Raw genomic sequence first — 14,866 nt, 5'->3', positions numbered from 1 at the left:
TCAGTCTCAGCCTCCCGAGTACCTGGAACCACAGGGACACACCACCAAGCCCAGCTAATTTTTGTAGAGACAAGGTTTCACCATGTTGCCAGGGCTGATCTCAAACTCCTGGGCTCAAGTGATCTACCTGCCTTGGCCTTTCAAAGTGCTAGAATTACAGGCATGAGCCACTGTGCCCAACCAGATTTTCTTTTTTAAATACAGCTATGCATCTCTGAATGACAGGGATATGTTATGAGGAATGCCTGATTTCATTGTGTAAACATAAATAGAGTGTACCTACATAAACCTAGATGGTACAGCCTACAACACACTATATGGTATATCTATTGCTCGTAGGCTACAAACCTGTACAGTATAGTAACACAGTAATGTAGTTAAGTACTTGTGCCATAGGAATTTTTCAGCTCCATTGTAATCTTATGGGACCACTGCTGGTCTGTCATTGACCAAATCACTGTTATATGATGCACGACTGTAGTTGTACTATTTCATTATATTAACTGATTACCATGTGATAAGCACCAGAAAGCATGCTGAATTATAATGGGAGTTCCTCCCTGCCCTCTCCATTGTCTCTTGCAGCTCAATATCAGTAGTTTGCAGATAGCAACCAGGAATGGCCATGCATCCCTTGTCAACTTTCTTCTCAGTGAGAACGTTGATCTGCACCAGAAAGTGGAAGTGAGTTTATTCCAATGACACAGGCTTTGGTCCTGGCACCATGAGGTTGGCTGTGCTAAGGAGATGCCCCTTGCAGATACGTGTAGGAGATGAGATGTTTCACAAGGGAGGAATTATTCCTGGGAAGGCTGGCTGACTTCTTTTGGAGGCTGAGTCTTAATCTTGAGAAATAAAATCCAAGGGATGAATTTTAGAAAGTCATTGAAGTTCCTGAACAAAATGAAATCTTTGTTTTTTAAATCTTTGTGTTTTAAATATTTGTATTTGCTGCAAAAAAGCTTTCTCATATGTCTAGAGATGCCATTACTCTTGTATTAATTTTATCAGTCTGGGAAAATAATGAAGCAGCTGTACATATCAAGAAGAGTGATAATTTTTCTCCCTTCACTGAATGTTCTTGTTTTTCTTTTGAAAGTCAATTCTTTATACTGATTTAGGTTTTCTGACGTTTGAATTAGCTTTGGCAGAATTAACAAAGGCCCTCTGTGCTGGAATTAAACAAGAAACATGCCTCTATTTTTCCACTCTATTTTCATTTCTCTGTTGAGAATATGATTTCCTCTGATCTTGCTGAGCCATTACTATTTATTGTATTAACTCAAGAGGAGGGATGTGATTTAAACCATGTCAGATAGCTTTTGGAGCATGGGTTTGGGGGAATTGGCTCTGAACTTACCTGGTTCAGTCCAAGGACACTTCCTGTTTCTCAGGAGGAGCTGGGCCCAGCAAGGCGGGTGGCCCCAGCAAGAAGGACAATGCCCACTTCTTTGCAATGTGGGATGCTTTCTTGTTTTTCATGCTTAGTGTCTCAAGGAGGTTATTCCTGGGCAGAAGAAACCTACACAGAAATTCTTCCCTTCACGCTGCCCCCACAGCCCTGCTCACACCGTCTGTCTGCTTTGACCCTTGCTGGCCTCTGACAGTCTCTGACTTACTCAGCTGTGGTCTTCTACCTGTCCCCTCATCTCCCCTCCCTCTATCTGCTGGTGACACTCTTGCCAACTCACTATGGTCTCTCTTCCATCCATCTACCCCCATCTCCTGAGACACAGCCTGGTGCAGATGGTAGAGTCAGAAAGGTCTGGGTTCAAGTCCTGTCTCTACCACTTCCTTGCTGCATGGCCTTGTGGAAGTTACTCATCCTCTTTGTGTCTCATGTATGAAGTGGGGAATATGAGATCAAATGTCTAGGGTTATTGATGTGGTCTCTGAAAAACTGTCAGCCTGGTGTTTAAAACAGAGTATAAACTGTTAGGGCAGCCTGGGCAACATGGCAAGACCCCATCTCTACAAAAATTTAAAAATTAGCCAGGCATAGTGGTGCATGCCTGTAGCCCCAGCTACTCGGGAGGCTGAGGTGGGAGGTTTGCTTGAACCCAGGAGTTTCAGGTTACAGCAAATGACAATGGCTCCATTGCCCTCTAGCCTGGGCAACAGAGTGAGACGCCATCTCTGAAAAAAAATAAAAAAGAAAAGAAACAGTTGGGGAATTGAGCGTGTAATAAGCACCATGATGAGAATGTGCTGAGTGTGTCTGATGCATATCATTAATATCAGCTGTTCCACTTGAGCGACGCTGCACTCGCCCTAATCATTCACCCTTGTAGGTGCTTATTCTCTCTCGCCACTCGCTCCACACTCAGCTCAGCTCAGCTCCTGATCGGCACAGTGTCACTGGATCTTCAGCCCTTGCTGTCACACCCCTGTCCACCTTCCCCTGGTGTCCTCCCTCCCTCATCATGCTGGATGCCCCTCACTTCCCTCTCTCTCATGCCTTAATCGCTTCTTCCCTCCTTTTTCCCCACTCGCAGCTGACTCTACTCCTGGAGGCATTTCTCCTCTCGTGTCTCCACAGGCCAGTGGCAGCTGGGTGGGACTGCAGCAGCACGGGAGCCTGGAGGCAAAGTGTTGGGGGTAGACATAGGCACTGCGACCTAGCAGGGCTGGGTAAGAAGCCAGTGATGGGGATGGGTGAGAGGGGGTGGGGGCTCCATGAAGGGCTGTGGCTGGGAAGACAGGTGGTTTAGCCACAAAGGAGAACAGGAGAGCAGGCTGCAGAGGGCTTGGTGAACATCCTGTGGCTGGACTCTATGCGGGGAGAGCTGAGCACGAGGATGGTGCCCCTGAGTAAGGGGGACTCCAGTCCTATGGGACACACTAAGGAGTCAGGGCTCCAGAACAAATCAATTCAGGAAATGCCAAGTGTGCAACGATTTTGCCCTTGTGGCTGCTCTCATTGCCCTTTAGCTCTTTGAAGGCTCTGAGAAGTCCTGCGCTTTGGCCTATTTAACACTTACTTCTCCTTCATATTTGAGCTTAAATGTCAGTTCTTCAGAAAAGTCTTTTCTGGTCTCCCGAAAGGTCAGCCTTCCCCCTATCCCCACACTGGCTCTTCTACTTCTAAAGCACTTAATTGTATATGGTATTTATGTGACTTAAAAAAAAATTAATATTTGCTTACCCCACTAGATTGAAAGATTCCTGAGAATGAGCTTTGTTCATGCTAAATCCCTGGCAACCTGAAAAGAGCTTGGCCCATAGTAGGTGCTTAGTATGTTGCTCCAGAAAGAACAAAGGGGGTGAGCTGATTGCTGGGGAGCGAGTTTGCTTTAAAGCCTTGGGATGACCACAAATGCTGAATACTTACTAAGGGTCACCACTGGGATGGGTAGTTTCAGTACTTGGGAGATCATCAGGAAATAGCTGCTGAAATGAGTTGCTTTTTGATTTGCATGATGAAACCAGAACCTTTTGGATTTGAAATTTTTATTTCTCTCTGCAGCCTAAGGAGTCTCCTCTCCATTTAGCTGTTATCAACAACCACATCACGGTTGTAAACAGCTTATTAAGTGCACAGCATGATATTGACATATTAAATCAGGTAAGCCAAGCAAATCAGAGCCTGGAGGGTCTCTTTTCTTATATTTCAACACAGTGGGTGTTTATGGGGAGTTTTGATCAAGTTCGAGGTACCGAAAAATTCCTGGGAGGAACATGTGCATCCTTTTTATCCTTTTCCTTCTGTAACTCTCACTCCATCCCCATGACCACACACATACTTTTGTCTTTCTCAGCCACACAACTGGAGTTCAGCCAGTGCATGATTAAATCTTTCATGTTTAACAGGCCCAGCACTTTTGATAGAAAAACAGTAGCTCAGAGCTAAATGGCCAGAGGCTCTTTAAATCAAAAGCCACTCTCCCAGAGTGAAATATTGTAATTGGCAGGGAGCCTTTCCCCCACAAGAAGGAAGCTTTGTTTCTATATTAAAGACAGTAAATGTGTCTTCTCTTTGCCTAAAGGCAAAAGAGACCTCTTGGAATAAAAGAAAAATCACCCCAAGTTCAGTCAACTGAAGCAGAATCAAATGACTCAATAAGGCAATCCATCACTGGCTGGAAATGGGAATGCCGCAGCGAAATGATGAAGAGAAGGGGGTGGGCACTGATGAGCCTGCTTTCTGGGGCTCTTCTGGGGCTGGCCTGCCCTCTTCCAGGATATGTAGGGGAGTGGCAAGAGGAGCCTTTCCAGGGTCCTGAGGCCAGATGAGACCTTCCGGCTGCCTCTTCCCAGAGAAGCCTCTGAGGTGCCCCTCCGGCTTAGGGAGGAGCCACGGTGCAGTGGGCATGCCTACCTGTCCTAATGCACTGTGAAACCAGAGCATTGACTCAGATCTCTGCAGTCTCCTCCAGTTCCCACCTATGAGCTAAATTTTGCTCTGAGCTGAATGAAGATTTACTTGTCCTTCTGTCCCTTCTCTCCTCCAGGGAACCTAGCTTCCTCCCCTGCCTTTACCTATCCCAAAAGGTTTTTTGGGGGAAAAAACAATCTCCTCTTGTTATTAAATATGCTTATGTGTTCAACTATGTTAATATCTGAAATCTTTCCCAATGGGCAAAATCTTTGCTAAATACACAGACAGAGCCTTGTGCTCACATGTGATACTGGTTTTGACAGAACTGGCTACATGTACTCTAGGGAAGGAGTGCGTGTTAGGCTTGCTATCCTTTTACAGAACCAGACTTCATCACTTTAATTTTTTATTAGACCAAGAATATGCATAAAAAATAGGAAATTTTATATTTTAAATATAAAATATGTATGTAAAATTTTTAAAACTAAAAATACTTAATGTGTTTGAAGTACCCAGCAAAGAAAGATAACTCTTGTTAATGTTTTAGTGCATTTCCTGCCTTCCAGACTTGTAGCATTGTTGTTAAAATGGGTGTGGCTGGATTTGATACATTCCATTTTCACCTTTGTTCCATGTCGGTAGAGATCTTTGGTAGGCGTGTCAGTATAAGTGTAAAGTCTTCAATGACGAACACCTAGACACACTGACATTTGAAGGTGAGGCTTTAAGAAATGCTTTTTGGGGCTGGGTGCGGTGGCTCACGCCTGTAATCCCAGCACTTTGGGAGGCTGAGGCGGGTGGATCACGAGGTCAGGAGTTTGAGACAAGCCCGGCCAACATAGTGAAACCCTGTCTCTACTAAAAATACAAAAAATTAGCTGGGTGCCTGTAATCCCAGCTACTTGGGAGACTGAGGCAGAAGAATCGCTTGAACCCAGGAGTTGGAGGTTGCAGTGAGCTGAGGTCACACCACTGCACTCCAGCCTGGGCGACAGAGTGAGACGCCATCTCAAGAAAAAAAAAGGAAAAAAAAAAAAAGGCTTTTTGGAGGCCAGGTGTTTTGGGTCACACCTGTAATCCCAACACTCTGGATGGCCAAGATAGGAGGATCACCTGAGGCCAGGTTTGAAACCAACCTGGGCAACATAGTGAGACCTCATCTCTACAAAAAAAAAAAAAAAAAAAAATGAGTAGAGCCTGTAGTCTCAGCTGCTCAGGAAACTGAGAAGGGAGGATTGCTTGAGCCCAGGAGTTCCAGGTTACAGTGAGCTACTATCATGCTACTGTGTTGGAACCGAACTCTCGATTCCCTCCTGGTCAGGGGTCGTCGCGAAGGATCACCGACACGAAGTTCACAGCAGAGAGTTATTTATTACTAGCGCGCTAGGGTCCCAAGCTCTAAGTTGGTCCTGGGACCCCGACTGCTTGTTACAGGCTGTTTATATATGCTAACACAAGTTCAAACACAGCTTATGGCGCGAAATTCAAACAAAGCTTAAGGCGTAAAATGATTGGGTCTAGCTATAGCCTGAGCAAGGGGTCTTGGTTTAATTGGTTAGAGCAGGACCTTATGAGGTTCTTTCCTGGAGTTGATAATTCCGGGAACTTTGAGGCAGGGTGAGACCCCTGGAATTGGCAGGGTGGGACCTCATGAGGTTGTTTCCCGGAATTGGCAGGGTGGGACCCTATCAGGGTGGAACACTATCGAGGCAGGGTGGGACCCTATCTAGGCAGGGTGGGACCCTATCTAGGGCCACCTGGTGCTAACTTTTTAGGTTTTGTAAGGCCTACTAGTTTCATTGTACTCCAGTCTAAATGACAGAGTAAGCAACTGTCTCTCAGAAAAAAATAAAAATATAAATAAACAAACGTTTTTTGGTAATCTCCCCAGCATACTGGCCCTGTGCTGTGGTGGGAGGAGGAGGACACATGCTATTGCCCAGCTCTGTGACCCTGGGGGAGTTGCTTCCCTTTTCTGGTTAAGGAGTTGGGCTAGAGCACGTCTAAGGCTCCTCTCTGCCCTAATATTTTAGAAATCTCTTCACAGCTGCATTTCTTTTGGTGAGAGGTGAAGATGGGCGATTTTCTTGTGATTTCGGATATTTCTTTTGAAACTCTTATCATCTTGATAGGAAAATGATTACTCCAGAAGGAAATTAGAAGTCTTGAACCCCTTTATACATTATAATGTAGAAAATTTAGAGAACAGAGAAATGCATTAAGAAGGCAATAAAAATAAACTTTAATCCCTTCATCTAGACCTTAGCATTAGCATTTTTCTGTACTGTGTTTTCTTCGCTTTCTCTATATGTAGTTTTAATTAAATCAAGCTCAACTAGATAGTATCATTTCATGAAGTTTCAAACATTATATCAAAAGCATTTTTTATTTTCAAAAAATCTTTGAAATCTTTTTTTTTTTTTTTTTTTTGAGACAGAGTCTCACTCTGTTGCCCAGGCTGGAGTGCAGTGGCGCGATCTCCACTCACTGCAAGCTCGGCCTCCTGGGTTCACGTCATTCTCCTGCCTCAGCCTCCTGAGTAGCTGGGACTACAGGCGCCCGCCACCGCGCCCGGCTAATTTTTGTATTTTTTTTGTAGAGATGGGGTTTCACCCTGTTAGCCAGGATGGTCTCGATCGCCTGACCTCGTGATCCGCCCGTCTCGGCCTCTGAAATCATTTTTATTGTAGTAAAATACACATAACAAAATCCACCATTTTAACCATCTTAAGTGTACAGTTCAGCAGCATTAATTACGTTCATATTTTGGTATAATATCACCACCATCCATCTCCAGAACATTTTTCATCTTCTCAAACTGAAATTTTATATCTATTAAGCAGTGACTTCCCATTCCCTCCTCATCCAGCTCCTGGGAACCACCATTCTACTTTCTGTCTCTATACATTTGACTACTTTAGGTACCTATTATTAAAATCATTTTTTAAAAAATAATTTTTAATGGTTGCCTATTATTCCAATATATAGATGTATCATGATTTATCTAGTGAGTCTCCTTGTTAAACATGTAATTTCCTTTCAGTTTTTCACTATTGCAAATAATACTGCAATGAATGCCCCAGTATCCGTTAAAAAATGTACGACCTGTGTTTTCCCTTGAGCCTAAACAGGATGGCTATACTTTCTGTTTGTCTTTTCACTGTCCAAGTTTGTTCCCCTCCTTAATTTCATGGCAGAAACAACAAACCCCTCTGCATGTAGCTGCTGATTGTGGAAATGTGGAACTGGTGGAAACCCTGCTGAAGGCAGGCTGTGACTTGAAGGCTGTCGACAAGGTAAGTGCATGGACTTAATCCATTCAGCTGAGATGGTTGCTAAGACCTTCCCGTTGGCTGTCAGCCTTGAGCAGAAGCATTGGAATATCTTTTGTGAAATGGGCACAAACTGGAGAAACCGTGTATCTTCATAGTCAGTAAAATATCCCAATTTTGGTTGAGCTATGTCAGTAAGAATTTTTACTTTGAATGACAAATATGTGTTTTTAAATTCAAATTCTTTATTAAATTTTTGAAAAGATTATAGATTCATATGGTCCAAAAATAAAAGAATATAACTAGTAAGGGTTTAACAGTAAAAATTTCCCACCCATCCCTGTTCCTACTTGTCTGGTTACCATACCACCCTGCCTATATGTATCCATTATTATAAATTATTTCTGTTCCTTCCAGAGTTTTTATGCACATGCAAGCAAACATAGACACATTGTACTCTTATTCCCTTCCTCCATCCTTTTTAGACACTGGTGGCTTACCTATAACTAGTATACTGTTCTGCATTTAGCTTTTTTAGCATTATTAAGTGGAGATATTTGCATATTAGTACATGGAGAGTTCCTTCATTTTTTTTTTTTTTTTTTGAGCTGCATTGTATAGCATGGCACAGACATATCACAACTTGTTCAACTAGTCCTCAATTGATTGATATTTAAGCTGTTCCTAAGGTTTTGCTCTTATAAACAGAGTTGCAATGAATGACTTTACATATGTCTAAATTTTTTTTAAATTAAAAAATGTGTGGTAAAATACACATACATAAACACTGTCTTAACCATTTTTAAGTATATAGTTCAGTATGGTTAAGTATGTTCACATTGTTATGCAATTGATCTCCAAAACTTTTCATCTTGCAAAAGTGAAACTTTTTACTTGTTCAATAACTCGCCATTTCTTCCTTCTCCCAGCCCCTGGGAACCACCATTCTGCTTTCTGTTTCTATGAATTTGACCACTCTAAGCATCTCATATAAGTGGAATCACATAGTATTTGCCTTTTTGTGACTGGCTTAGTTGACTTAGTGTAACGTCTTCAAGGTTTCTCTATGTTGTAGCATGTGTCAGAATTTCATTTCTTTTTAGGGCTAAATAACATTTCATTGTATGTCTCTACCACATTTTGTTTATTCATTCATCCATTGACGGACATTTGGGTTGCGTCTACCTTTTGGCTATTGTGTAAACTTGTTTTTAAAGAAGGACAATTTTGTTTCTTTCAAGTGATGGAATAGTTCAGGCTAAGCCTCCAGAGGGTTGTCAGAGAGCTGTGTTAGGTCTCAGCTTTACTGAAAGTTATACAGGAGGCCCCTGGATACAGCCCCGTCAGGTACTCATGCATGCCATATTACTTCAGTCCTCACAGCTCAGTGAGGTGGACAAAATTACTCCAGTTTTCAAGAGTAGATTGGAGAGATTCTAATGACATTGGGTCACACACATAGTAAGAGGCAGAGCTGGCTTCAAACCCAAGTAGTGGCTGCTCTGTCATCTGGTGCTTTGCTACAACTGTCAGCAAAGATGACTGCTTCAGAAACTTGCAGTTTTCCCTTCCTCATTTTTACCCACACAGTTCAATAGCTAGCACCTCCCTAATTCACAGTGCAAGCCTGAATCCACCCTACTCCAGTTCAGAATCATCCATTTTACATGTGTAGGATCTAAAGTAGTTATATGTTATATTACTTTTCTCTGTGTGTCAGTTTCTAAAGTTAGATTTTTTTTTTTCCTGATCATAAAAGTAACACAGGCCGGCTGGTGCAGTGGCTCACTCCTGTAATCCCAGCAGTTTGGGAGGCCAAGGTGGGCACATCACAAGGTCAGGAGTTTGAGACTGGTCTGACCAACATGGTGAAACCACATCTCTACTAAAAATACAAAAATCAGCCAGGCGTGGTGGTGAGCGCCTGTAATCACAGCTACACGGGGGGCTGAGACAGAAGAATCACTTGAAACCGGAAGGCAGAGGTTGCAGTGAGCCGAGATAATGCCAATGTCCTCCAGTCCGGGCAAAAGAGCAAAACTCCGCCTCAAAAAAAAAAAAAGTAACACAGGCCCACTGTGGACAATTTAGAACACATAGAAAAGCTTAAGGAAGGAAAACACAAACCCATAATGTTATCACTTGTGTGGAATTCTACCACTTTCACCAGTTGTACCTGGTTAACTTGGTTTAACATTTAGCAGTAATATTTTCTAATGCTGTTGTTTTGTAATTTATTTTAGTTTTTCATGAATACTTAATACACCCAAAGCCATTCTGTGGGTACGAAATCTATACCATTGGGCAGGGATTTACATTGGGGTCCCTGGTGCTTAGTGGACTAGATATTCCAGTAAACAGTCAATGCTGCCATTTGACTTTGTTTTCAAAACAAGAACTCACAGTTTTCTGGGCCTCATAATTTGATTTTCCCAGATTTCCCTTCTTCTCCTTTCTTTTCAAGGTCTGGCACATAGTTGGCACCCAATACATAGCTAATTAATGAATAAAAAATATCTTTTCTATTGGCTCCCACAATTTATTTTTATTTTTGCCAAAGAAAAGTGTTTCTAGGACCATGTTAGGGTCCTGGTTAGGAAATAAGGAACCAAAGTTTGGTATACATTTGACTTTCCCAGCAGCTTGTTCTCTGCTTGTCCTCTTGGCCTGAGGTGTCAAAAAGCTCTCAGAGAACCTTCTATCCATGCTACCTCCCAACCCCTAAAGGCAGAAGTGTTTGGATTTTCACTCCAGCATATATTCCCTAGGAAAATTTTCCTATGAACTTGGAAACTCTGGCTCTCAGAATGCTGCCTTCTCAAAGCAGGCTAATTATGGTGATTCAAATGGCTTTACAAGCCAGAATGTAGACAGCATACAATTAGAGGCTTGCTAAATGCCTGCAAAATGCAGTTCTTCCTAATTTCATTACTGTCTCTTTTGATTAGAGGCTGATTACTTTCAGCCCTATTTTTCCTGCTCGCCTGGGTCTTAGCGCCTAGACTAAGAACCAAATCATTTATATTGGTGGGAATTGCACTTGTTGCAAATATCGAACCATGTAAGATAACACTTGGGATATATTTCTGGATCCATAAGGGTTCCTGAGATTGGAACTTCTTCTTGGGTCTTTTCTGACTATTAATTTTCATTGTTTTCTGAGCAAATTCTTCATGGGGCATTTGAAAAGCAAATGAGAACGAGCATCCTTTGCTCAGGGTAAAATGTTTAGATGTAGAAGTGGTGCACTCTATGAAATCCAGAGGATTCTGCTTGCAAATCTCTATGCCCTGGCTTTGAGCTCTGTCCATCTTGAGAAAAGTATACCTTTTTGTAATTTGTCTAAGATTACAATGAACTCCAGGCATTTCATTCCAAACTTATGTCCAGAGCAGCCCTTGTTGATCATTCCATTTTTAAGATTCAAACCTCTCGCGCTTGGTTGGAGGCAGTATGGTGTAACAGAAAAAATTCTAGATAGGGGTCCAGTGACCTATGAATTACCACTGTTGCCTTTATTGATATTATTTTTAATAAGATCCAGCCCTTTTCTGTCTTATTACTGAATGCTCCTCAAAATGCGACTGCTACTTCCTGGTCTAAAGTGGCTGTTCAGGCTCCTGCCATCATGTCAGCATTCCACTCAGGAGGGAGAAGAAAAGAAGGAAAATGTCGTTCATCCCTCTTCTGTTTAAAGATACTTCCCAGAAGTTACATGTCCCACTTCTATTTAAAGACCATTGGCCAGAACTTAGGTCACATACCTAACTGCAAACGAGGCTAGGAAATGTTCAGGGTAGCACATGTTCTAAAGGCTTTATATGCATTATCACATTTACCCCTGACCACTCCACTATGGGGTAGTTATAAAGACCCAAAGAAGCAAAGGACTGGCCTAAATTTACCCAGCATGGGCTGGTAGAATCAAGATTTGAACCCAGGCCCCCTTGTTCCAAAACTAGAGCTCCTAATCACTAGGACATACCACCTGAATTTTTTTTCTTTTTTAATTTTAGCAAGGAAAGACTGCCCTGGCTGTGGCCTCCAGGAGCAACCATAGCCTTGTAGTGGACATGCTCATTAAAGCAGAGAGATACTACGCCTGGAGAGAGGTAAGGAAGGCCGATTCCAGCACAGCAGGGGCTCTCCTGGCAACACCCATCTTCTTGAGGGGGCAGTGTGGGGTCTGTGCCATTCTTTGCTCTAATGAGCAGAGTCCTTGTCAGTACAATTATAACTCTCCCTTCTGTCTTGTGCTGCCTCATTCATGGAATGAACAGCTGCCTCTTCCTCTGCTGATGTCAGACGTCAGAACTGAGTGCGTAGAGTTCACTAGGGCCAAGGGGCATTGTCCAGGCCGGCTCTAATGGACCTAGCGTGTGAGCCCCTGATGGGTGACGCCCTGGTTGTGCCCTCTGTCCACAGTCTGGCCATGAGCTATTCCCAGAAGCATGAATGAGTGGTTTAAAAAGCTCCTTTCTGTGGCTCGACAGTTTTCAACACATCCCTGTACATGCTTTCGGGCACTCAAGTATTTTGTGAGAGTCACGAAAACCTTATTCATCTAAGAACGCAAAAAAAAACTTGTCTGTAAGTCATTCTTTTTGCTGTCCTTTTATTTTTATTTCCTCTGATATCTGCTACCCATGCAGCTTCTCAATAGACTGCCCTCCCCTGCAAGATTCAACTCTATGCCCTCAGGCAAGAATGGCACTGCCAGGCACCATTCTTGACTTACAGTGATGTGTTGTTTCCATTCTAGGCTGCATGGCTACCCCTGGCCCAATGTGTTAGCTCCAGAATTCTGGCCCTAATCACTTGAGGCCCACCCTGAGTGTCTACGAACCTGGATTGCTGTCCACCTGGCCAGTCCTGGGAAATTGCCCTTAAATCCTTAAAGCAAAAAGCATTTACTCATCTCCTTCTCTCTCACAATCCTGTTTAATTAGCTTGGTAGTCTTGATATATATGGATTCTTTTAAAGGTCACACCATCCTCCTTGCAACTTTTCTTGCCTGTAAAACAAAACAAAAAAAGGTGCTTTGCTTGTAAAACTTTTTTTTTTAATTTTAACAATTGGAACTCTCTGTTTCTTCTCTCCCATTCATCATATTCTACGTTCTTCCGTCTCCTCCCTTTACCTCTTCCTCTTTTCCTATCCTCAGGCTCAATTTCTTAAATTACCATTGTATTTTATTGAAGACAACTTTACCAAGTTCCATCTTTTCTCTTTCTCTTTAACTTGCTTTCACATTTTCTTTGGAAATAGAAATATTCGTTGGTCCTATTTTTAATTCCTGATAGCTTTTTAAAAATTATTTTGGGTAGATGAGAATAAATTACTTTCCCACCAAATGAATACACCCTCTTTCCTAATGAATCTTTAAGACATAAGAGTTAGGTATACTTTGAAAACCATATATAATACATGAGTATAGGTAAAGGAGACCCCCAGAAATGGTAAGAGTTGTTAACTCTGGTGACAATTGGGATCCTGGGGTCTGGAGTGGGAGAAATACTTGTTTTTTAAGATACATCTTTAAACATTTTTTTAACCAAATGCATTTATTATTTTAAATTATCTTTGTTCATTGAACAAGTTTATATCCTCGCCTAATATAAAATGGTTCCTAGTAAAAGGATTAAAGATATGATTTAAATTCCTCTCTTATATTCATTTATCCTTTAACCTAACCACCCAATCATCCATCATTGAATTCAGTGGTTCAGAGGCAAATGGGAGCTTCCTAAAACCTGACTTATGTTATTTTAATTTCCACCAGTTCTGGCTCATGTTATTCCTGCAAATAGTTCAGTGCTTTGGCAGGCAAGCTATTTAATGCTTTCACTGGCTGCTGAAAAAGACCTAGACTTTTCAAATCTCCTGCCCTTTTCAATGGAAGCCTAAGGGACCATACAATCCAATCCTGAAATGCACAAACCATGTAAGTTTCTTGAAGAACTAAAAATGTTATCGCATAAAGATAAATGCAGAAGCATTTTGTGTTCTTCCCTTTCCCTTGTGATGTTTAGGCTTTTGTTCTTGTTGGATTCATCATTGTTTCAGGAGATGGAATGAGGAGAGAAGGACAAAGTGAAGTGGCCTGCAGCTCCCAAGTTGGTTGGATCTCCCCATCCTCAACCTTACTTCTTTTGGAATTCCTGGGAGCTAGGCACTGTGGAAGTAAAGCTGAGGTTGGGTTGGAGAAGACCCTGCTTTTTACAGTCTCTAAAACAATTATGGGTAATTCACACCTCCTATTCCTATTCCAACTTCTGTACACAAAGTTCAGATACTAGAGGAAGGTTTTGCCCTTCTTGGCCAAGCTTCCCAGGAGGAGCTTATTGCGCTTCCCTTGTCGAGCTTCCTGGAGGAGGTTGCTGATGCTGTGAAGGATCCATGGTGGGGGCCCATCAAGTTCTTCTCATCAGTGTTGAAACTCAGGGTCCTAGACACTTTTGGTTCATTTCCTGCCCCAGCCTTGATTCCTGTCTTGCTGTTAAGAACATATTCATTAAGGTACACCTCTATGTAAGTGAAAGACAAAAATAGAAGTCACTATACATGAAAAAGGAGAGGTAAGTAGGAAGTCCCAGACTTCTTGGTGGGCCACTTGTCCTGCGTGTCCTTAACTGATCTGCAACCTTCTGCAGGAGGATAACCTGGAGCCCTACTGGCATAAGCACAATATGCAGTTCTAGGAAGCGGTGATGTCTGCTTTCACTCAGTGATTTTCTCCAGTGTTTGTGGTTTGATTCTGCAGGACTCTGGTGGATTCTGCTGAAGGGACAAAAGGAACCTTGCCAATCTAGGCATAGCGCTGTTGGGCTGAGTCTGGCTGCGGTGACTTTAAATGACATCCACTCCTGTCCTCTCCACCCCCTGGGTCACCTCTTCCCCAAGCCCCACCCTGAGCTAGGCTCCTAGTTTGCTCTCCTCATGCTCACCAGAGAGCAGGATGAATGAGGGACCATCTGTGGGGTCTTATTAAGGATACAGCCAATCTGGGCTCACCGAAGCTTCGATATGAGAACATCAAATACACAAAAGAAGAAAAGCGGATGTGGGTTCAAACAAAGGCCATTAAAGATGGTTTTGTTGTTGTGACACATCCTTTCCCAAGGCAGCCTCTCTGTTCTCATTCTCTGTTCTAAGCAGCATGGGACACAATAGGCAAAATCCCTCACATTTCCTGTGTCAGACAGACAGTACCCAAGCTTTTAATTTCAAGCATTTGTTTCCATTTTGGATGGCCCCCCAAAAAAAAAAAAAAAA

General features: G+C 42.5%; 1 protein-coding gene across 1 annotated transcript in view; it reads left to right on the top strand.

The window, feature by feature from the left end:
• Positions 1–14,866, top strand: part of ANKDD1B (ankyrin repeat and death domain containing 1B) — a 55,971-nt gene that overhangs the window by 35,598 nt on the left and 5,507 nt on the right. Inside the window, 4 exon segments of the mRNA XM_011959238.1 lie at positions 586–684; positions 3,467–3,565; positions 7,516–7,614; positions 11,607–11,702. Coding sequence (XP_011814628.1) covers positions 586–684; positions 3,467–3,565; positions 7,516–7,614; positions 11,607–11,702 — 393 coding nt within the window.

The sequence above is a fragment of the Colobus angolensis genome, unplaced genomic scaffold (assembly GCF_000951035.1).
Source record: "Colobus angolensis palliatus isolate OR3802 unplaced genomic scaffold, Cang.pa_1.0 Scaffold49, whole genome shotgun sequence".
NCBI lineage: Eukaryota > Metazoa > Chordata > Mammalia > Primates > Cercopithecidae > Colobus > Colobus angolensis.
Note: the sequence above shows the minus strand (reverse complement) of the source record. Positions and strands in the feature narration are given on the sequence as shown.